Here is a 25,407-nt window from a genome sequence, read left to right as displayed (position 1 = left end):
TATTAAATCCAGAAATTACGTTTCAAGTTGATATAATTTACATTTATTATTTTGGACGTGTTTACCTACTTTATAGAAGCAGAGCTTGAAACATTTGGCTGGGAGGTTTGAATCCATACATTACTGTTATATATGTGTGTGTGTAAATATAACAAATTATGTCTTGCAAATTAATACAGATAATTATCTTTAGTCATTAAACTTCTTATGACACAAATGATCAGTGTGATCAATGACAATCTTTTTCAATCTCTTTTTTATGTTTGGAATCAAAAGCATCATATGCATTGTGGATTCAAATTATAGCTATGGTTTTCCATAAACTGTACAAGAACCGGCACAGTGTCATGAAATTCTGATAAATACCTGTGTTGATAATTAAAGTAAGTAAGATATACTGAGCAGCATTTTCTGAAAGATGAGCATTGTCCTAAGGTTTTTTCACTGAAGACAAGGGAGTATTTAACTGTTTACATCAGTGGAATTGGAGTTAGACTGATTTCATGTGTTTTTTAAAAACCTACAAACTATATTTTAAAATGATTGTATTAAGATATTCCGCATAAAGTTTTAGACTGTACTTTTTTCAGGAAGATTATATTTGATTTCTTTTTACAGAATCATAAAATACAACATAAAGTTTTTTTAAAGCACATAATACAATTTTTATCAGTGCTTATGCCTGATGTTTGCAATTTCATCTACTGTAACTCACTTCTATGACATCATCTTTTGTGAAATACTGCATAAAAGATGACCCTATAGATTTCAGCATTTCAGGATGCTTATCCAGCTTTACCTTCAAGTAATTCATTAATTATGTTGCCTTTATGGTAGAGTTAGACAGCTGCATGAAATAGCTCAATTGGTTGCTTCTGTCTGTGCTCTTCTGTTGGTCAACTCAAAGTAACTCAGAATAGCTTGTGTCTGCTGCATAGTTAAGGTGGCAAAGAGCATACTGATTTTAGTACATAAATCAAACATTGAGACAGTGTGTGTACCTCACAGACATATCTGAGATGTGTCTAAACATATGAACCAGGTAATCGTGTTTCTTTAAACAGTGACTTTTCTCATCTGTCCTTCCAGTTCCTCAGGAGTGTTTCATTCTCTGTCATGTGTCAGATCTGAGGCTCAAGTGCTTATCTGCCCAGGAGCTAAAATCTATTGAAGTGGGCCTCTGTACAAAGTGCAGAGTCCTGGGGTTTTCACTCCACCTAAAGAGAGAGTGGGTGACAGTTAGTCTGGGTCTAGCTGCAGGAGAGACCATCCATCCCTGTGATTTTGGTTAAGTGCCTAGTATATGTGAGGGTCATATTTAACATACCCAGGGTCTTTAAAATAATCTGATTAACTGTAAACCTTTCACATTTTTATCTTACTTAAAGATGTTAAGAAAATTATATGCAACAAATACTACTGTTACAAATCAAGCTTTTACTGTTAGAATGAAGTAGAAGAAAATAAATTGGTGTAAGTGGACATTCATTCTATTGGTCATTATCCTGGCATCTTTTTATCTCACGTGGAAGTAATTTATTTTAGATTAGTAGCCTGGTCCTGATTTGTCTGAACTGGGTACTCAGAAAGCATAATGTCCATTTTATAGCATTTAAAAGTTCCTATATGTTTTTTGTGCAGCTATTACTTAGTGACATTTAATATCACAAGGATACACTGTGCCAAACCAGAGATGTCTTTACTAGGAAGAGAGGGGCATTTGGAACAATTCTTGCTTTGGCGGCTGATTCTTGCCCTACCTGTTGCTCTGCTTTGTAGGACAAGAAACTGGGATTAAAAAAAGAAGCCTAGATTAAGGCCGAGTATGACAGAAATGATTTAGCATGGCTCAGACTCAGGCAGAAAACAGGTAGGAATATGAAGCTTCTGATTCATGAAGCATATCTAACACACAGCGACAAGAACAAGAGTTAATTTACCAATGTAGGCATTCCCTTGCCCAAATACCTTTATTGTTTAATGTTACTTTTTATTATAATTTCATCATAATTTTTAGTAGTTGTCACTCATTGATTAACTAAGTGGCAAGTACTGAGCTAGAGCCATACTTGTTGTTATATTGCATCTCTAATTCAAAGCACATTGAATTCGTTCTTCAAATTTGTCAAACCTTGAACAAGCAGGACATGGGTAATCCTTACTGTTCTGGCTGATAGCCAGAAAATGAGAGTGCTCTCCCTAGAAGGTGGGAGATGAGAGTTCAAAACCCTGACATTTAATTAAGCATTTAACCCAAAGCTACCACATTCTGGATGAGTTCTTTAGCCATTATGCTGTTACATAAAAAGCAGTTACAGCCAAATTGAAAAGGAGAGGAGCTGCTTCTCTGCTCTGCTTTGTACATCTGAAGTGGCCCAAAAATGTGGTGTATCTAAAGTAGTGTCGAGCCCAGGTTGGCTGTTGTGGATTCTGTTCTGAGCTGCTGCCTGACTCACCCGATCATTTGGGTCGGTTTTCTGGTTTCTGTTCCACAGACTGGGTCTAAGCACCCAACTTCTAACTGGCTTGAGCCCTGTGTGAAAGTGTCTTGGAAATGCCAGGTCCCCACAGTGGCGGTGGTTGGCTGAGAATATACTGAAAATTTCAGTGCCTCTTTCCATGTATATATGGAAAGAAATGTCAATGCTGGTGTTTAGATTATTAATTTATTAACAGCCTTATGTACCATTTCAGGTACTTGAAGTTCGTGCTTCATATAGTTTTGTACATGCTTTCTTACTGACAAAGCCATTCATTATCATTGGGTTGCCATGGAGTACTGATCACACGGATCTGGGAATAATAACCCATTATGCTAATATAGCTTGTCATTGTGTTTGATGTGAAGTGATGTCCCATAACAACAGCTGATGCTTGTAACTAATACAATTTATGGTAAGATCACAGTTTATGGAACAGCGTTGCCAAATATTACCTACCCTCTTTTCTTTGAATTATCTTTTTTATTCCATACCTATTTACAAAACCACTTAGGCATTTTTAGATCAGTATTGTTCTGTTTTAGATTTCCTTCTACATTGAGAACCAGGGGTTTTTAATAGAACAATTCTGGCCTATTTGCTTAATGCTTGAAATGTATTTTACTTCTGAGCTCTCCTGCCCCCTTGGAGCTTCAATTTTGTGTTATAAAGTTCCCTTTGGGCCAGAGGCAGGACAATTTACTGGATTTGCTGAACTTCTTAGGCACCACAAGAATGAAGAAAATTATGTCCAATAGTTGGAATACATAATTCAGTAATACATACAGCATTACCACAACCTTTCTTATACACCCAAGTATGAAACTGAATTTTATTTCAGACTGTGCTACTATATAAGGAACAGACCTTGAATCTTTGTACTGATTCAGCTTTGTTCTGTAGCAGATGACCAGGCATTTGTTGGAGGTCTGTAACATGCACTAAGGTGTCATTTTAGCCTTTTCCAGATTCTCAGGACAGTCCGCCTTCATGTGCTTGTGAACATACTTTCAGTAATAGCATTTCAGCCGTGGTTCTTATGTGCTCCTCAGACCGTGGAATATGGCTTCCCTGGAGTGTATCACTGTGTCATCAGAGAGCTTCACTTTTCTATTCAAGCCTTCTCTTAAGGCAAACCTGTTTTTTGTATGGTTATTACTTTTACTTATAAGGCATATTTATAAATTATTCTGGCAATGTACTTTTACTTTAAAATATTCCCTGAAAATCGAATCATCCCAGTAAGTTGCCTCCACTTTCATGTTCTCCCAAGGTGTATTCTATAAAACCCTTAAAATCAGCTTATATTTTGGCAAAGCATGTTTGACAAGCAAACCATCATGACAGGAGATTATTACATATATCACAATGATAGCCTGTTCACACAAGTTACATTTGTACCTGGATGTGCAAAGAGAAGTCAAGTACTGATAGGCATTCAGACTTCTGCTTCTTGATATTATCAAGATTAGAGATAGAAGAATTCTTCTTAGAACATCTGTGTCGTACTTCTACTAATGAAAGATTGTTCTCAGCAATATGTTTTCCTCTAATGTATTCAACGAGTCATAAATTATACAACCAGAAAAACCATTGTGTCATCCAATCTGTTCTCCTCATAGAGCACGCTTTCTGGCTTCTCTGAATTAATTTCTGTTTGAGCTAAAGCACATCTTAAAAAAAAATCTTAATTTAAAATTTCCACTAATGAAAGAATCAGCACCAGCCTTAATAGCATTCTGGCAGTTAATTTCCTTCCATTTGTGTTTAACTTCTTTAATGCATTTGTCTAGTTTAAAATTCCAGACATTGGATGTTACTGAACGAATCACTGTCTGTTAGCAAATTTCTGTTCCTCATATTCATGCTTAGCAGGCATGGAAGTCATCTCACCTAACTTTCAGGCATCCTTGTTGTTTATATTACATCTGACATAGTCAAGCCTGGCTTTCCTGATAGCCAGTGGAGAGAAATATGCACTTTCAGGGTACAGTTCAGATGAGCTGCTTTAGATGTGTTTATTAGGAGGTAATGAATCACACCTTGGAAGTGCCTGAGTACTTGTATTGTCTAAAAAGGCATTTTTGGGTTGAGTGGCTCCATGTAAATATGTTTTGCAAATAGATGGAGATTCCTGCCATTAGAGGATATGATTAAATGACTGTGTAAGTTTCTCATGGTCAAACTAAACTAAGCTTTAAAGCAAGTTTTCCAGTCAGTATTTATAGTTGCCTTTCCTGAATGTCCTCTAGTTCATCAGCATCTTTTTCAAGTTGCAGACACCAGAACAGGACTGAGCATCCAGCAGTGGTTGCAGAGACACAGGCAGTGAAGCAGTAGAGCTTTCCTGCTTTTCCTTTTGTTTATCCTGCTTGAACAGGCTCTCCATAGCTCTTCAGGTCACAAGGATAGCAGCCTGTTTTCGACACATTAGTCATCCTGGTCTCAGGCCTTTTTTCTTAATCAGTGCTTCCCAGGAATAGAAAGCCTTATTCTGTCCATGTGCCATGCATTCTTTGTCTCTGGCTATGCAAATCTCCATAGGCTAGAATTAATATTTCATATGTTCTTTGCTTGCATTTAGTTTTCAAAATGCTATTCAAAATAGAAGGACCTTTTTACTATTTTTTCTGTTTTACCAATCTTAATTTGTGTTATTCCTCTAAACTTTATAGCAATTGTTTTTCTTTTGTGTCATTAACAGTAAGGTACAGGACCAAGAACTGATTGCTGTACCTGCACTAGAAGTACATTCTTTAGGGTATGATTCTCCCTTAACCCATGTTGAGAATATGTTACCAGCTTTTCATCTGTTCTTGTTGTGAACATCGATTCTTTGGTTCTCATTTTACAGTTTGGTAAGATACCAATCCAATTGCCAAACAGAAATGTAAGACTACACTTTTAACCTTGTTAACCAAATTTATGATCGCCTCAAAAGATACAATTAGTTTAATAAAATCTACTTTCCATAAGCCTATGCTTATGGCATTGTATTATACTTCAGTTCTTTATTTATCAAATGCAGCCATTCCTGAATGATTATGAGGCCAGCTGTATTGTGGTTGCCTGGATTGTCCTTGCTGACACTTCAAGAAAACCTGATACATTAGTTTTGTTCTAGCCCTCAGGAATACTGAATTTCCCTTTGAATATCCCATAAAAGGAATGTTTCAATTATTTTCAGATGTAATTAGGCTCTTTAAGTTTTTCTAAGGAATTACTCTGTTTTCTCAGTGTTTAAGCTGTTTATTTGGAAAATCCAATTTTAAACTTAGGGTTCCTTCTTTATTTTCATAACTAGCTGATGCAGAGTTCATCTCTATAGGTGCCTGTACCTCTCCAAATTTAATAACATATTTCTGGAAGTCACTTATTCCAAAACATTTAGACATTTCAATATATGGATGTTTTCTGTCACGGCCCACTGGCCAGCATGAGAGCAATGTCCTGTCTATGTTGTGTTTGGTACTTGCAACTGTCTGGTCATGCAGAAGGTCCCTTGAACAGCAGCAAAATTCCATGCGCTTCACTCATCTCTTCAAGTGAAAGTTTTTCAGTAGGCAGCTGTACTCAAGCCAAACTTTCAAAAACCCTCACTGAGCTCATGTGGATGGTAAAAGTCATTATCTTGTACCAGCTGGTTTTATATTTCAGAGTCACCATGAGAAATATTTATGTCCTGGATTCTGGGTCTAGCAAAGCAGCAAATATTTACATTTGCATTTAGGTTTGTGGCTAAGAAACAAGTGAACTCCACTTTCAAAGAAAAGAGTTGTTAATGTAATGTTAATAAAGGTTTATTAGATACTACACCATCATAATGGTCTGTAGCTAATAAAGGATGACACATCCTGTGTTGGGTTGTCTGTAAGCAAAGAGGCCAAATAGCGTTTAATTTAATATAGAAGATAGACAATGTTGTGAGTGTGCTGCCACAGCCAGCAATAATGATTCAATCAGACATAGAGTAGGGGATTGGTAATGATAACTATTAATCCAGATTTTGGCTGCAAAATTTTTTCTGTCATTTTTCTTTGTATGGATGTTACTTTGTATGCTCCACTGCAGAGGGAAACATGAATGGATATCCGACTTGTTCTCATGGTAGTCTTTATTCACAGAAATCTCTCCTGTGGTTTCATCATAGAAAGCTTCACAGAATTTTGTAAAAGTCTTCTTGGTTTGTGAAGGTTTAGCTTGCCAGTTCACAGTGCCAGCTTGTGGCTTGGTTTACTCCTGGTATTGTGCCATTTTCCACCCACACGAGCAAGGGTATGAATCCTAGCCAGCAGTAGCTGAAATGCACCACGATGCAGTTCAATCTGTACAAGATGCTCTTGAAGAGGCTACAGACTTAAGAGTGACAGTCATCTCTTATAACCTTGGATGCATATCTTTGTTGTCAGTTCTCCTTCAGTAATCACTGACAAGTGATAGGCACCTCTAGAAAGTGATTTATTCTGTCTTAAGCTAAGAAACTAAGAAGGATATGATGAATCACCTAGAAATGTCAGTCGGTCTTCATTTATTCTACTCGGAGCCTAGATGGCTAGATTAAATTCAATATTTAGCCAGTAGGTGGCTAAATTTGAACCTTTCCCTAAAAGGCAGCCATAGAGTAGATCAGGTGCATCAGAAGATGAGGTCAAGGAAGCAACTGCAGTTTCAAAGACTTTTCTTCAGTGTAGTACTACACTTTGAAACGTAACTAAACATGTCATTGTATTTATTATGGCATGAAGTAAGCAAAACTCTTTAGGAAATCAACTTTTAGACATTGAACAGTGTTAGATCAGCAGGACTGTTCAGACCATGCAATTTCAGAGGGATATGAGCTACAGTCTCTTTCTTATTGTGCATCAGCAATAAAACACTGCTTATGTTTGCACAAGTGCGTTACAACACAGTGGGGTTTTCATTCACATGTGTACAATGCAGAGAAACCACATCATCCATAAGTGATATGCCATTTTCATTCCAATGAAACACATGAGTTTTTAACAGCATGAACCAACATTGTCAGTGGTTTGGAAGAGCAAGTGTGGACAAACAGACAACAAAAATTCAGGGATGGGTCCAGTTCTAAAATCTGAGGTACCTATTGAAATTGGAATAAGACTCAGATGCAAGCATTTAATGTCCTTCTGTAGTAAAAAATAAACCAGTTTAACTATCTTTTTAAAATTCCATCTTATCCAGACTCTGACTGTTTTACTGTAAAACATTTCAGGAAAAAAGGAAAAGTATACTCTCTTCAAGAGAAAATGTGTAGGGAAGGAAGATGAAGGTCACATCCTCCCTGTTTGCTGGTCCCTCTTTTGAAAGTAACTATACCTTCTCTTTTGGACTCTTTTAGCCTTGTGCTTCCTTGGCACTTTTCCAAGTTCCCTAAAAATAATTCTTCCGCAAACACCCATCAACCACAAAACGATGGGACTATCTTCATCTCCCTGTCCCTGAAAAAGAAAGCAAACCCAACAAAATGTCTGTCTAAAAATCTTACAGAAAGCTGTTTTCTGATAAAACAAAACCAAGGTGGAGGCTAGCTTTTTCCCCTAGTACATAAAAAAGTGTGAAAGAAGAGTATGAACATCTTTATTTAAAATAAAATGCTTTTGAAGCTCTATTTGAGCCCAAAGAAATTCTGACATAGTTTCAGAAATAAACTTTTTCTTTGTTTTAATGTTTTAAAAATCAGTTAATCTACTCATCTGAAAATGATGGTCAGAATATATCTTTCCACCCTTATTTGGAGTTTTTACTTTTGGAATAACTGGGAAACCTGACAAAACTTTTGAACTAATCTAGAAAAGATACCAAGATTTCGAAAGTATATTGATAATCTCAAATCAGCCTTCAAAGAGGCAGCATGTCATTACCATATAAAACACAGAAACTGAGAATATTTATCTTTGATTTGGATCCCATTAGAAGCAACACAAAAACTTCCTTTAGTGAGAAGTTGCCCCGAAATGGAGCACTCGGATGGCAATTGTAAATTGTTTTGAGATTGTCCACAAGATTTCCCATGTCTTTAGCTTTTGCAGTCTTTAATCTCATCAAAACCCAAGCAAATTCTAAAATTAGTGTAGCTAAAAATCTTTATATTACATGCCTAGATTGTCATGTATCTTCAGCGTGGTGGTATATGTAAACAAGGAAATAATGATCTCGAGGAAAAGGAGCAGAAAAATAAATGGTGAGCAAAGAGAATGGGCAGGAAGGAGAATTGCATTCCTGCCTCACTCAGATGTCTTGCAATGATCTGAGATAAGAACCTAGGAAATGTTAAGCTGCTCAAACCCTGACCTGCAGTTTAAGGAAAGAGAGAGGGAAAGTCTACATCTTAAGGGATCATATTTGCTAGGAGCTTTGCCAGGTTGGTGAAAATGACTTTTGAAAGCAGAGGGATGTATATGACAGGATTTCCTGTTTGTTTGTTTGTTTGTTTTAGCAGTCATCATTCTTGAATCCCCTGCATATGGAGACACAGTCTCTCGCAAGATGAGAAAATGTGTTCCACTGACTGCTTTTCTCTACAGGGTCTCATATCATATCAATTACCCCTCTCTTGTACAGAATTGCAGTGCACATCTGAGGATTACAGAATTTAACACCTACCTGCCAGCAGCTGGGATGTGAGGGATGGAAGGTTGCTAGTGGCTAATAAAGCCAAACCAACAGTTTTAACCTTTCGAAGGTGCTAGGCTGAACAAGATCCTTAGCTTCAAAGCTAGCAGCCACTTCACCACATCCATCTCAAATAAGACCTGTCAGTGTGTGTAAGGACTGTTCTAATGTTTCCCTGAACTTGGGCAAAGATACCTGTATTAAACTGGTTATTTCCTAATGGGGTTCATCTCAGAAGATGGCTGCTTCATAAGCATCTCTGAGTGAAATGAGCATTTGAGCTCTTCATAGATGTGCAGAGAAGAGCATCCCCCACAAGTGGTATTTTAGCATCCATCAGGCCTACTGAGTGGCCATACACTTATTTTCATGGATGGTGCATTTTGTTTCTATCCTGCAGAAGACTGGATCTGATTGTTAAGAAATTACCACATCTGGGATTTGTTCTGAGGCTCTGTTCTGCAAATGGTTGTCCACCCCTGGATTCAGGGGAGGGCAGAATGGGCTTGCTACAAGGAGTTAAAGCCTAATGTCCTGAAATGTTCAATCTTAATGAGGATACCATACAGTCTGGTTTAGGCCTGCTGTTTTATAACATCCCTGAAGATACTGAAAAGAAGTTGAATAATGTCATGCATAGGCACATGCACAAACACATACATGAAGTTCAAGTCTCCTTTTTCTTGGCTACAGTAGTTGAGTTGGCCAAAGCTTACACTTTATCGGCAACTCTGCCACTTCTTAGTGGATGCACTAATTAGTCTCCTGTTTTCTGGCTTTGCTGTTCCTTGTGCTCACATAGAATTTACACTCTCTTGTTGTGGTAAAAGGAATAGAAAGTTTGGAGAAGGATGGCCCAACCACGTCTACAGGGGTTGGAACTGTCTTCTGTAGTTCAACAAGTATTCTGAAAAGAGTGGAATAAATATACCTAAAGCTGGCAACAGCATTTTTTCACTAAGTCTTCAGGCAGAAATAATTTAAAATGTTGGTTTTATCTCAGTTAAATCTGTGACCAAGTCCTGTAATGCCTTTATCACTGAAGATACCTCCTTCCTTTCTCTTCCCCGTGCCATTTTACACAGATGACTCTCCCTGGGCATATCTTTTTAAAGAAATGAAGGAATATGAAATTTATAAATTAGCCTTTTCTCCCTTATAGTTTCAGCGTAATCAAGTAGTTTGAGAATTTCCATTTCGAAGAGCTTAGGTCATCTCTCACCACCTTTTTGGAAATCCTCCCAAATCTGTTACTCCCTTCAGACCTGTTTTCAGAATGAGCCATTTTGCTCCAGAATCTTGAACTTCTTTTATACTTTTTCCAGCTGTCCTCACAGCCCCTTCCATTTTATCTTCTAGACTAGATAGTATTTCCTCTGGCATAGGGATTTGCATGCTATGCCCAGGCTTTTGTTTTGCATGGAATTGTTGGGTTTTATCTTTGTTGCATTGCAGACTATCTAATTGTTCAACCAAAGCAACTATTCCTGAAGAATCCTGTATTTGGATTAAATGGGCTTTTGAAAGACAGAGTTGGGATAGTTTTATGTCATGTTCTTGTGTCAAGACAGTTACACAGAATGACCTAGTGTTTTCTCCCAGTAGTTGCTTGAACAACAGTTTTAGACAGAGTCTTCAGAGTCTGGAATTTTAAAATACAAGTTCACTGAGATTTCTAATATATGTAGTGTTGGAGACAACTTTGTTCTACTAAGAGGGAAAAAGCTTGAACTTTTTGCCATGTAGACTTTCATACATTCTTACCATCTGTATGTGCCTGTATCTACTGTCTGCGTCTACATACTGCTGTCAGTGAGTGAATTTTTCACTGCAAAGAATTCCCTCACCTGCAAATGAGCCTTCACAGGGAATAAATTTCATGCAATATGAGCATTTATCTACATGTTTTGTTTACTGCTTATTTTAAATTTTTTATTAAAATAGAGGAACTTTGCAACAGTATGTTCAGTTAAGTGTAGTATCAAAGCTCCACAGTTGATACTCTCTGCCAGGGACATACATATGCAAAAGGTTATTACAGATCTTTCCAATGTATGCCAGCCTCACTACAGTTGGAAGTGTAAATGGTTTCCAGCACTAGAGAAGGAAAGTTATGTCTGCAATGCCATTGCTTATGGCAGATTAATACAGCAGCTTTTATATGGACCTTAAAAATTGCTATAGGCCATGCAATCATACAATTCTTACATTTATTTTAATAATAAAGTTTAAATTATATTTAGATAAGCATGCAGTTGAGAAGAGGGGAGAAGTATCTTAAAAAAGGTATATTTACTCCCTGGTTTATCAACTCTTTTAATAAAATATGGAAAGGAAACAGTAAACAAAACAGGTAGGCAGATACTCATATTGCATGAAATTGATTCCCTGTGAAGAGCAAGGCCAACACCAGTACCACCACTTTTACTTTCCAAATAGTCAAGATGTGGGACTCAGATATCCTCTGAATTCTTCCTGGTCTTGTTTGACTACATTTTTGACTATAAATCCTCCTAAGAGAGGATCAGAAACACAAAAAGATCAGACATTAGTACCATCAATTGCTCATCATAAAGTCCTGTATTTTAAATAAATTTATTTCCTATTATATATATTGCAAGTCATTAACATTATGTTTTATTGGTTAACTTTATGCTTTTATGATTATTTTTTGTTGAAACATGCAAATGAATTATTAAAATAATGTTTACATTAAAATAGTGCTACTACTGTATCTTACTAATGTGCCGGAATAACATTTTCCTTGGGAATCTTACAGTTTCTTTCAAGATAAAAGTGGATCTGCTGGAGTTTTAGTTTGTTTCTTTCAGCAAAAGTTGCCTTTGAATTTTATTCTGTCTATCAAGCTCAAACTAATTGGGAATGTTCTCCTTCAAAGGGTGAAAAAGCCACCTTTTGGTAACCTTGGCACATGTATCATATCCTTGTAAATTCACGCTTTATTTAATAAAGTGTTTTCTTTTTAATATTATAATTGCAGTTTTAAACAAAGCAAATTTTCTTAAGAGTTATTTCAGCAGATGTATAATTATCCTTAAGGATATGTGGTTTCTTGCTGACTCTTGGCATGGGAAAAGACAAGATACTGCATTGGTTTTATCACAAGGAATTTAAAGTGTAAATTTGGCCAAAAGACCTTAGTTACAAAACAAAACCCATCCTGTGTTGTCTCTGTGCCTTGCATTTCTATACTAATTGCTTTCAACTTGGATTGTATGATAATACATGTGTTTGATATGCATGGTTTGTTTATGTCGAACTCCATTATCCTGTCTCATGTTCTTGGAGTGCCTGAAGTAGTTTCGCTAATCTGTCAGCATAGTATGTACTTGTGGATAAATATAGACATGCAGCCACTCCGTGAGTGGTCATCATCATATGCTGAAGCTAAAAATTACTCCTTTGGTTATGGAAAGGCTGATCTGATCTGGAGGCCTGCTCTAGCTCACACATTGTAGGTCTTCAGCACTTACGTATTAAAAAACAAAACCAAAAAACCTAAAATAAATGTCTGCCTAAATGCTGAAAAATTTATAGTGAAGTATGAAACAGGATTATGAAACAACTAATTTCCTTTTCGATTTTACTTAGAAAAGTATTCTAACTTTTTTAACTGAAGGAGTGGAACATTTCAGGTATTCACAGGCTCATGGATATTACAGTAGCATGTTGGAGAAAATCCAGTGTGATCGGCTTTATAAAGGGGCTCGGTAGGTATGGAAATACTGCAAATACATGTTTGGGTTTGTGTTATTAGTTTGCTCGTTGTTGCTAAAGTGTAAATTTGGCACAGTTAACTAAAAAAATTCAATCTCTGTTTCTTCTTAAAGATACTGAAAATTCAGTAACTGTGTTTGGCTGAAGTTGTATCCAGTGTAGCACAGACTCTTGGCTTTTGCGTTATGATCATACTGTTGATTTGCTTCACCTTAGAGCTTTAAGAAAAATGCTTGTGGTGTAAATTGTGGCAGAGACTCTCATATGATAATTTAATTTTGTACTCATTCCCATTATCAGCTTAGTGACCGTGAGTGTGTTAAAACTACTGTGCTTTTTTACAACTATTTCTGTGATCAGGGAAATGATCAATACAGGAAAAAATTTAGCAGTGATTTTCATTCAGTAATCCTTCCTGTGCCAATAGTATATAGTTGTAGTGACAACCATATGTGATATTGCATTGCTATTTCCATATTTACTCCTTGTTTTAAATTTTTAAAAAATACGTAACATTGAGAAAATCTTATGGTTATAGCCTGAACTAAACGAAAGTAATCTGTAGGAAAAGAGTATCATTTGAAATACAGTTTATGACAGATACAGTAGAAAAATAGGGAACATGTCTTGGAAACAAGAAAATGGGTTGTTTGAGAGAAGTAGCCCTCAGACAGAATTTCACCCCAGAATGGTACAGACGTCTTATAGTTAATCAAGCATAGTTAATCTTTTTTACAGATTTTCCTAGGATAGGAGCTTTAAATATGCATTGAACTTTATAAATAACCTTGACCTATAGATTCCCTGCTATTGCAGGGCCCTCGGGCATCAGGGTTACCATGGTCTCCTGCATGTGCATCACCATTCATTCTCCTTGGGAATGAGCTGCTTTTCTCTAGGTGAAGGGTTTAGTTCAATGCAGTACTTGTGTGGTGACTGGTACCCTACAATATGTTAGGAGTTCAAACTAAATGTTTCAGTGGTCTATTCTGGTACTTCTCTCTGCAGAACACTATTATCTTTAAATCAGGTAGTAAAAACTTAATTTGTCCATGAAATAAATATTAAGAATTGAGTATAACCCCTTTCTCCCACCCCACCCCTACCAGATACCTTTTGTGTAAACCCATACAAAGTATATGTCGTGATTTCTCATGTAAAAAATATGCCTTTTATTTAATGGGGCAGTGTTTCACTGCCATAGATGGCAAAAGTGGACACACCCTTTTTAATCCTATTTTTAAGGCCCACATTATAATGTGTCAACATAACAGGACCAGTCATGGATGACTTTAATGCAGTTATTTCTTAAATTTTGAGGCCTTGATATGCAGTTTTATGTCTGGGAGACAACTTTTTTTAGTGAGCTTTTTAGGGCTCTCGGTCTAGGAAAAAGAACTATATTCTGTTAAAGCTCATGCATCATCCGTATAGATGTCGGTGATGGTCTGGTCACTGGGCCAGATTTTTGCAATGCAAGTATTAAGCATATGCAGATACTTGAGATAATGGACTGAAAAGATTCATTAGAAAGCCAAACCTTTATATAATAGTTCATGACCAGCTCATGATCAACTCGGAACCCTCACACTGTTGGCAGTGTTAACTTCCACACTGAAGATGCTTAAATGGAGTTAGCAGCTACAAAGTGATCTTTTCAAAATTTGAACTAAATCAATGTCATATGTCAGTCATTTCTATAACTGCTGTAATCACTGTAGTAATGATAGACGTTAACCCCCAGGATATCCTTTTTCTTTCCTTTGGGGGAAAGGCTGTACAATTCTGTATTTCAGAGAAGAGCTAGAATAAAAATTTTTGGTGCAGTGACAAATCTCACAAATAACTGCATTTCTCTATTACATCGTGCAAATAACTGATTTTTCAGTTAGATGTCTGGGAAAAAAATGAGATCAGTCTGTGTCACAAACCTAACAGCATCGTTGTTAAAAGGCTTCCTACTAACAATGACTATGTGGATTTAAATTCCAGTCTCAAAAGCCTGGCTGAATACCATGATGATTGAAGATAAGGGTGGCAGCTCCCAGGTAGTGTGACTAGGGTTTCTTAAACTTAATTTTGTAAGGATGCGAGGCGTGCGTGATCTCACACACTGCCTTCCTTCCCTCCATCCCTGCTGCGTGTCCCTTCATAGTAAATTTTGAACTTAGTAGCCAGTTTAAACCAAAATTGCCCAAGAAACAGAAGGCAAGTTTGCATTTGGTTAGATTCCTACAGAATCCTTCACGAGGGAGCCCAGGAAGGTTGTGCTAGCCAGAGAGAGGCAGGCAGCCCAGTCCGGGTGTGTTTTGCTTGGCAGAGGCTGGCTGGCAGGCAGCCTGCCTGCCCAGCCCCAGGCACAGAGCTCCGGAGGGAGCTTGGGAACGACTGGGGGGAGCTTGGGATGATGACGGAGTGGGGGCGGGGGGGGAAGGATAGGGCTTTTACTGCACAAAGGACACAAATCCTTAAGAAAATCAGTTTTACTGCTCACAAAAAAAACATTTTTCCTAACTGAGCACTTGGTGATCAGATTGATTTCATGGATAGATGTGAGCCAGTGAAAACCACACATTTGGCAAATTATTAGTGATTGTGAAAATATTGTCTGACTCCTTCCTAAAGCTATTTGTGGAGAAATTTCCATTATCTAGTATATTTGATAGTCCATATAAATTTGCATCTGATCCTTTGCATCCCACTGTCTTCATGCTTAAATTTTAGGAGACCCTAGGTGATGACAGGAGAGCAGTGACGCTTACACTCTGCTCTGGTGGCTCTCTTTTTCATTACTTTGAAATAGATTATTATTCAGAACAACAGTGTATTTTTGGAAACAGTTTTGTGTAATATAAATGTAGAACTATTCTATACACTGTGTTTTATGCTAAGAGTCATAAAGCCAGCAAGACTGTGATTATGCTTTTGCCCTCAAAAATCAAGTGAAACTTTGCGGGAAAGAAATTTAGCAGCAAACATCTCCTGGAGGGGAAGAAATGATGCTGCTGTTCTGAAGGGTGATGGCATACCTTGTCAATCAGGGGAGTTATTTTCAAAGTGAAGTATAGATGTGTTACACTTGCAGAATAATAGCTACATGAACAAAAGCATTTCTATCTTGCATTATATTCATATAGTGGACTTCTAAACTTTGATTTTTCTAAAGGAAAACGTGTTCTCTTTTCTCCAACGTATCTTTTTTATTTTTCAAGGCATGAATTTTTCAATGCATGAATTTGGGTTCTGATTCTGCCATGTCTTGAATGCTCTCAAACAATAATGTAGTCTTTGGGATTTAGTTTTTTCATGTTTTTGCATCAATGAATTTAGGAAAGATCTAAAATCTCATTTATTCTTAAAGATATCTCCTGTAATTAATAGTTGACAATTACTTTCAGTAGTAGTTGCAGTTCTGTTCCTCAAAAAGAAAGGCTAAAGATGTGTGTCATCCATCACTGTAATTCATTCTTCTTTCTTCTTCTTTCTTTCTTTCTTTGCAACTTGGATGCAACATACAATGTAACACTGGAATACAATGCTGTGGAAAAATGCTGTAATGGTATTAGTTCACAATATTTTCCACAGTTTGTATTGCGTTAAAGCACCTCTGTCCCAATCACCAGCAGTGTTCACGGGTGTTACAACACTTACATTGCATTCAGAGTGACTAATGGCTGGTCTTCCCAGTGTTACTTAATTTGCTGCTTTTAAAGTCTCTGGCAAAGCTAACAGAGGGTGCTACGAGTACCTGCCTGAAATCAGACATGACTTTTATTGCCGATAAGAGCTAAGGAAATTTTATGCATAGAATGGTAACATTTCAATTAATGAGGTTTTGTTTCATAGTACTTCAATTTATTTTTCCTTCAGTTTCCCAGAAAAACAGTAAGTAGAGCTAAGCCTGGTACATAATATCTTGATATTGGTTATGGGGAATTCACGGAATCATGGGATAATTTAGATTGGGAGGCATCTCTGAAGGTTGATTAGTCCAACCTCTGCTCCCCAACTAGAGAAGGTCTCTCAGGGCCTTGTCAAGTCAAGTTTCAAGTTATCTCCAAGAGTGGAATTTGTGCTGTATTTGTGGACAACCTGTACCAGTGTTTGATCGGTCCCTCACTGTGGAAGTTCTTTCCATATATCTAATTGGAATTTCCCACATTCCAACTAGTGTCTGTTGCATCTCATCCTGTTACTGCGCTCAAAGAAGAGTCTGGCTGCATCTTTGCTTTTACCATTAGGTATCTGAAGACTGAAATAAGATCTCCCCTTAGCCTTCTCTTCTTAAGGTTGAACTGGTCCAACACTCTCAGCCTGTACTCATGTAGGAAGCATGTAAGCCCTTGACCATCTTTGTGGTCCTCCCTTGCCCTTGTTCCACAACAGCAATGTCATTCTTGTATGGGGGAGCCCCAAACTGGACACAGTACCCCATATGTGATCTCTCAAGTGCCAAATGGGACTGTAGTGTTTAGTTCATTCAGGAAAACTAATACATAATGAATATTTTTTGTCCATGGAAAACATTTCATGTCTGACTCTTCATATAAGATTTACACTGGTGAAATGTCACTGTTTTTAAAGGAGTCATTCTTGATTGACCTCAGTATAAATGAGAGGAAAATCAGGCCCTTTACATCTCACCTTAGTCAAGAGACCAGACTCCTGACTTTTGCAAGGATAGGTCAGTTTGTATAGCAATAAATTTGTTACTTGACAACTGAGTTACAGATCTGGCCTGCAAGAAAAAAGATAAGAAATGAGGATGTTATTCAAAGAGTAATGTATCAGCAAGTCTTACCATGTAGAAAAAGAGGATTGAGTGTGCACTGCGTAGTAAACACTAGTCAATTTTAATACATAAGATTTCATCTTTGATTTCTTTATCCAGTCTAGATTATGTACATTTTACCTATAACTATACAATGGAAATTGTGTTCATGTGTTGTGTATTTTTGTTTATCAACTAGTCTCCAGTTTTGCTTTGACAGTATAGTGGGTGATTGGGATGTTCTGGAAAAGTTAAGACATGTTGAATTACCCAAAAGTAAATGTGTTTTTTCTACATTTCAGCTTCTCCAGTTGGTAACGGATATATCAAGCCACCTGTCCCACCTGTTTCTGGTACACAAAGGGAAAAAGGACCTCCAGCCATGTTGCCTATCAATGTTGACCCAGACAGTAAACCAGGCGAATATGTCCTGAAGAGCTTGTTTGTTAACTTTACTACTCAGGCTGAACGCAAGATTCGCATCATCATGGCAGAACCTCTTGTGAGTAAAAAGAATCTCTAAGTATATATGTACTTTACTTTGAATTTATTTTTAGATCGGGCTTGCTTGCCGTGCAATGAAGAATATTTTGCTTGTAATCTGCATTGGAGTTTGATAGTGTTTCCCAAACTATAAGATACACTACTATGGCAATTAGAAGGTTGTGGGAGAGGACAGAGGTATGCAAGATATGCCAAAGGGGTGACATGAAAAGGAATGAATATTTTATCTCTGTTTGCAATATGGGCACATGTTAATGTGATTGAGAGGCAGAAAGGGTGTCAGCATAGATTTCACAGCTGGCAGAGCAGTCACTTGAGTCAAAATAGGTCAGAAAATGCTGAAATACGATAAAAACAGTATTTCTGAACATTATTGTTTTTCAGCTTAAACATTTAAATTAATAGTACTGCTGATTCCTGTTTTATTTCTGACAGTAGTAGATTTAATAATCTAACAAAGTGCTATAGCACCTATTTTCCAGATACAAAAAAGCATGCGGCATTTGAAAAAGGAGCTACATTACAAGGTCTTGCACAGTCAGTGAGAGAGCCATCGTTATTTATGGTTTAGGCAAATTTAACATACAAGTATGTCTGTTGCAAATTGTCTTACGTAACTGAACTTCTGGGAGTCTGCTGTTTTAACTTGAGACTACATTTTATATACATTCTTGTTATTTTGATTAGGGAAGAATAGTTCTGTAACCTATATTTTAGTTTTGACAAGGTAAAACTAAAAAAATAAAAACAACCAGGAACCTGCATTCCTGAGCTGTAATGGAATTTTTATAAAATTTTGTAACTTTTTTTTTTATAAAGCACAGTATAGAATACTTAGTTCAGTTCCTCATTTTCAGATCTGTTTATTCTGAACAGTAAAATTAAGATTGTCTTGATTCTGGTGGCATCTGTTTAGCTTTGTTTCTTGATTTAGATTCAGAAGCATTTGATGCTTGGAAGGTTTTTCCCAACTTTCCTCTGAAACATCAGGTAGATGCAAGATGACAGAAATATCTTACATAATTTGGAAATAACACCAAAAAAAGCTAACAGGAAGGAATATTTTGACAAAGATCCATTTTTTTCTTCTTTCATGAGTCCACTCTAAATCACAAGTAGAATAAACTGACAGTCATAGTGCAGGTCCTTTAAAAAAAAATGCCAGCAGCTATTTATTACCATCCAGTCTTCATGTGACGCACAGTGAACATCTTTAAAATTTTAAGACAAAATGTGTTGTAAAATTACTTGACAAGATCAGGGAAACAAGAAGACCAGAACTGAGAACATAATTTCCTTGCGGCACCTCTGTTATTCTTAAACACTAACCTCTGCATTTTCATGTAATAGTTCAGACATATATATGAACCAGTGACCCTGATTTATTCCAATTTCACCTTGTATTAAGATGATTTTGAGTTTCTGTGTGTTGATACATTAGTTTTGTCACTTTGTGAAACTATGAATATCTGAATGTTGATCTTTCCTTATTCCAGAAGTTGTTAGTGAAATTTTATCTGGTAAATTCAACATAGAATGTGAAAATATGACAAGAGACTGGAATGTTACCTTCTTGTCAACATTTTCAGAATGTATTTCTTACAGGGGTCTAACCGTGAGACGCTAACAATAATTCAATGACATATTCACATCTTATTAATACTAATAGGATTTACAAGTCATGGCATGCTTCTGTTTGAGGGTGACTGTGACAAATGTGTAAGCAGGATTTTGTAGACATTCAGTCAAAATGCTCTTGAAATAATTAGGTTGTAACGAAAGAAGTGACAAGGGAAAATGGAAAAAATTGTTCTGGAATAATGACTAAGAATTTAAGTCTACACTTTTTGTGGGGTAGCTGTTGGATGTTTAGCAGCTTTGTTCCCACACTTCTACTCTCCTGACTAGAATTGTGACCAGGAAGTCCCAGGGATTTGCAAGACAAAGATTATAAATTGATGATGCAGAGCCACCCTTTGGCCTTTTTTCACAATAGGTAGTCAAATGGTGAGCTCTTTGAAGATTCTGCTCTAATTAAACTCAAATGTACTTCAAAGAAAATCAGACTTGCAAAGTGCTCTAACACTGAGATGTTTCTACTTTGAATTCTCTAAGTCATTACAAGATATGACAGTTTAATTTTATAATGAGTGATGAATACTTAAGATTTCTTTTAGAGAAGCTAAAATGATCTGTTTATAATATAATTGCTTTTTCCTCTCTTTTATCACAGTCTAGCTCACATTCAAGCTCTGACGTTAATATGGGATTAAATTAAAGATTTACTGATATATTTTTTACCTGGATATTTCTTTTCATACACACATTTTGCCTGCTTATCCTTTCTGATTATCATTACTGTTGTTTTTATGAATTTTTCTCTCAGTTTCTTTGGGTTCCATATACCTGTTTGATATATCTATCTCTTTCTTTTGTGATGTACACAGAGCCCAACTGTACATTACAGTGTTCTGACAACTATGGTGGAAAACCAGGTTTGTGTCCCACCATGCATTGCAGATGCTAGCAAGGCACAAAAAATTTTTGCTGTTCTCTAGGGCAGCGGTGAAGGGCACACCACACACCCCCTCCTGCAGCCCCATGAAATCTCAGCTGGGATAGCAAGTTTCCAGCAGCGGAGAAAGCAGAGGGCAATGTCACCTACTCCTCCTTCTGCCTTGGCTGTCAACCAAGTATGATTTGACATTTTGGTTAATGGATCTGGCAGCGATCATCATAAAAAAACGCACTCCCCAGTTAATACGTTTTCTAGGCATGAATCTAATGTCGTCTATCCACTGCTAAGTCTTTAATAACTTAGAATGGAAACCTTTTGTTTCCAGATATGGGGTTTTCTGACTTTGCCTGGAGAATATTTTATCTGGAATTTCAAGTCAATTTTTTCACCTTTTTAGGGTCTCTGAAATATAACAAACATTTCAATAACTACGTTAAGTTCACTATTATGTGACTAATTTTTAATGATTAAACTACCCAGATCGTCAAGTTATATTAATCCAAATTAAAGGTATTCGATGGCAGAATTAATTAAAAGGGTTTTTCCAGTTTATAAAATTAAATTTACATAAATGAAATGTAAATAATTTCTTCCTGGTAACCTTTAATAATTTCCTGCTTCTTTTCTATAAATAATTGTTCCCTTTATAATGAATATTAAGAATTTTTCTGCAGACCTTTTTCCACAGCTGATTGCGTTCATATTTAGTTTTTATCAATTTATATTGTAAATCTTCTCTGCATTGCTTAACTTACAAACACAATTTGATATTTTATTTCTACTGATTTTTTTTTTTTTTGAAGCAGTGGTGACCTTAAAACAAAGCTAGAATGATGAAGCCAGGGAAATGTTTTTGCAGTTCAGATGATAAAATGTGTTTATGTATCTTAACACTGTAAGGAGAAAACCCAGAAAATAGTTTCCTTTTTAGGACTGTTGATTATCACTTAGGGTAATAATTCATCCTGTGCATACTGATCAGGCTAATCTTTAAATACGGCTTTCAGCAGTACTTACACACAGCTGTAGACATTGATAAAACATAGTGAGCTACAGGCTTTGACAGTGGTTAATGGTTAATTTAGCTGTTGGTAAACTTTCATTATGCTTTTCTCCTGCAAGCATCTTCTTTTACTGAGCTTGTCTAAATTCAGGATCTCTCTGAATACTGAACTCTAGAACAGAATTTACTTATTATAGGATCAGGACTGTAAGCATAGTCATGTATTCTGCTCATAACTTTCTCCTTTGATTGAGTAGGTTTTATCTTGCCATTGGAAAAAAAACTGAAAGCAGTGATGTGGTTGATACTAGTGTATTTATTACTTCCATTTCATTAGAAGCTCAAAGACATTAAAGTACAGACCTATTTCAAAACAGGGCTGGTGATAACAGTCAAGCAGGTGGTTAGGAAGACTCTGAAAGAGCAAGAATGATGCAAGTTTGTGTTTGCAAAGACTGACCAACCAACATGTATAGTGGCACTGCTGTTCAATTAACTGTCATCTAGGCTTCAGTTTCTCTAGGTAAGAGAAGAAATATGCTAAGGACAGACTTGGAAGAAAAGGAGGTAGAAGGTTTTTTGCTTTCTGAGGGCTGGGCTGTGATAACTAGTAAGATTTATGTAGGCTATAATAATACCAAGCAGTTTTATCCCATAGCTGTAATGTAGAATTTTCTGGTTTACATGGACTAAAATTCCAGCTGCATAACATGAGGAATGACTCCTTTGTTCTCATCTATAATGAAACACATTAGCATGACACATTTTTTACATTTGAAGTCCTCATGAATAGTTTGGCATACACAGGGACTTTGGACCCCTGATATTCACAGTGCACAGACAGAAGTTACTGTAAGTAATTTCATGGAAAAGAGGAAGGACAAACTTTGTCTTGCTCTGTTCTAACTATCCACTCAGTATGTGTATGCCCAGATAAACTGAAGACAACTTTATTTGAATAACTTTATGCAAGTATTTATTGAAAATGGTCTTTTTTTCCCATACAAAAAATATCTTCCCTAGGACCTTCCTCTATAAATGCTACAAACATGCCAGGTTCCCATTGCTGTCTGTCCCTATCCACCTCTGTGTCACTCAAGGATTATGTCACTCATCATTAATATAATCGTTTTATTCCACTAGTGTTTGTGGTAATCAAAATTCTGTAAAGCATGTGGGCAGTCCATCCCAACTCTGAGGAGCTCATAGTTCATAATATCATAGCTCTGTATCTAACATATCATAATTCTTTTTTTCTACTGTATTCTTCATTTAGTATTTCAATTATATAAATAAATACTAGTAGATTAGGTTCTTTTAGATCCATTTGTGACGAATAATGTGTAGGACATTAAGAATAATTACCTATTGTTTCACTAATTGTCTCTGAAGTACTTAAGATGCTTCTTTATGAAATTCTGCCTCATTTTATTATACTGTACTGAGGACTGTCACCTGTTCATAAGAAAGTGAAAGCATCTATGCACCATTTTACTTTAACTACTTGATATGTAACCTGAATATACTATCCTTTTATTGTAAGGAGCCCTACAGATCCATTACAGTGGATGAATTAAATGTCTTGGTAAATGGGCAGAATGTGTCTGTCATAGGACAGTCTGGAGGACCAAGGACAGTCATTCTCCTCAGGAGAAGGCTTCTCTTCTGGTGCTCCCAGCAAGTGTCAGTTCAGCAGAGCTTCTTTCCTGCAGATCATTGACTGGATCCCAGGTCAATATTACATATCGTAGAATTGAAACACGGGAGTTGAGGGAAAAAGTATGAAGAAGAGTTGGAAAAAGAGTTGGAGGAAGAGGCAAATGTAGGGTTTCGGAAGTAATCATGGGAAGTGCAGGAGGATGGAGACAGGATGCAGCGTGGGTCAGACTCCAGCATCCATATGAGATGGGAGGGAAAAAGTTCATGCCATTTTAGCAGCCAGGAAGGAAAAGGACACATTTTTGCATAGCCACTGGCATAGACATTTGCAGCTAGATACAGCTCTACAAAAACACACATTTCAAGAGGCAGGCAATGTCAACAGGAGCTTTCTCAGTGACCTCAGGGTTTCCATAGCTGGACGTGTGGGCAGAATGCTCTTTGAGGCTTCAGATCTCATTCTGATGGCAAAACTCTCAAGGATGCTCGCTGTCCCTGGACCTCACTACTGCATGGATACAGTTAGAGGATACTCAATGGCACATATGGTTCAAATCGCTAAGAGGATTTAACATTGAAAGGCAGATTCAATCCAAGGTTACCGGGGCTGTCACACTATATCATTGAGCGTTGGCCAATGCTTGCAAATATAGCAGAGAACCTACCACATGCCCATAATCACATCTTTTGTCATTTAAAAATACTGGTTATTACCGCTATCAAGAAAATGAAAGTCATGCTACAGTCATCTCAGTCTTATCACTGGTCTGTCATCATGAAGGACAGAAAGAAAATCAAGTTTATACTTCGGTAGCATTTTGCCAGATAAGTGGCAATTAATTGAAGAGATATCTTTACATATTTTCGCAACAGCTTCATCCTTTGCATGCTTTCAGAGTCATGTTTGAAGTCAGTGAGGTACTGCTTCATCAGGATTGCTATATGTTTTTAAATTTGATTTTATGTGCTCTTTTCTGGGCCTGATTCTGACGTGGTATAGTTTACACATCAGACAGCTTGAATTATGCCATATTTGACCCTGCATATCTGGTGGCACAACAAATATGAGAAAAACTTAAATACGTCACATAGCTACCTTCCCAATTTGGAAATCCACCCAGTAAGGTCTTGTTTCCTTAGCTGGGCATGTAGTATGGATGGAAGCTATGGCTTTTATGGCCATCATACTTGTAGCAAAAGAACAGTGAAGGCTGATGTTAGCTCTGCAAGGGCACCCTGTAATCCTCCTTGAAAGTCTGACAGATCAGTACCAGTAACTGGGAGAAAAAGGGGTTTTTTTTAAAAGGAGGAAAAGGAAAAGGAGTCACCTGGGGACACATCTGTTACGGTATGGTTACAGCCTTTGAGATAAACACATAGCCAAGAAAGTGCAAAATAAAGGAAGTTTTAAGGAAACTACTGAGTGTCACCAGAATTTCTCAAGTTCACTTTAAAAATATACCTTTCCTCCTCTATTGGTCTATTCTATGAAAATAGGTGCATAGTTGGTGATGGTAAGTAGCTACCTGATATTAAAGCAGCAGTGGCTGTAAAACAGCAGACCATTACCGGGGTCAGTAACTGTCGTTTATTACCCCCAGCTGTCTGAGGCTTAAGAGAAATGTCGTTCTTGTTTATAGAGCTCTCAACTGTTCCTGGAGCAGCCCTGCAATTACAACTCTAAATTTATTCAAATCAACTGATAAGGGCTTCCTATAGCTTTGATTAAATTAGGTCACATTACTCTGAATAGGTAACCAGCGGTCAGGGCCCTGAGGGCACTAATAAGCCTTAATGGCCTCCTCTGGGCCTTGCCCACCTCTGTCCACAGCCCAGAGCCCCATTACAGCCCCCAGGGTGGTCAGTCCCTGCCACAGTAACACTGCAACAGGGCCATTCTCCAGCTCCCCACTGCCCTGCCTGGCCTTGGCCCATCGCATAGCTTTCTGTGGGTGTCTGTATTTTGAGCATGTTCTTGTTTCTGTTATGGGGAAACATTTTTATGAAAATGCATTGTAATGGATCACAGCACAAACAACAGAAGAAGAAATCTGTATTTGCTTCAATTGTTCCTGGGAAGTAAATCCTATATATCTTGCTC

General features: G+C 37.1%; 1 protein-coding gene across 4 annotated transcripts in view; it reads left to right on the top strand.

Moving 5' to 3' along the window:
• FRY (FRY microtubule binding protein) overlaps nucleotides 1-25,407 on the top strand; it is a 198,494-nt gene that overhangs the window by 37,388 nt on the left and 135,699 nt on the right. For all 4 annotated transcript variants that reach the window (XM_074815878.1, XM_074815877.1, XM_074815876.1 and 1 more), the window contains one exon: nucleotides 17,925-18,124. In XM_074815878.1, the coding sequence (XP_074671979.1) occupies nucleotides 17,925-18,124 (200 nt within the window). The remainder of the gene's footprint in view (nucleotides 1-17,924; nucleotides 18,125-25,407) is intronic.

Source organism: Strix aluco, chromosome 2 (genome assembly GCF_031877795.1).
Source record: "Strix aluco isolate bStrAlu1 chromosome 2, bStrAlu1.hap1, whole genome shotgun sequence".
Taxonomy (NCBI): Eukaryota; Metazoa; Chordata; class Aves; order Strigiformes; family Strigidae; genus Strix; species Strix aluco.
The sequence above is the reverse complement of the archived record's forward strand: the minus strand, read 5'-3'. Positions and strand labels throughout refer to the sequence as shown.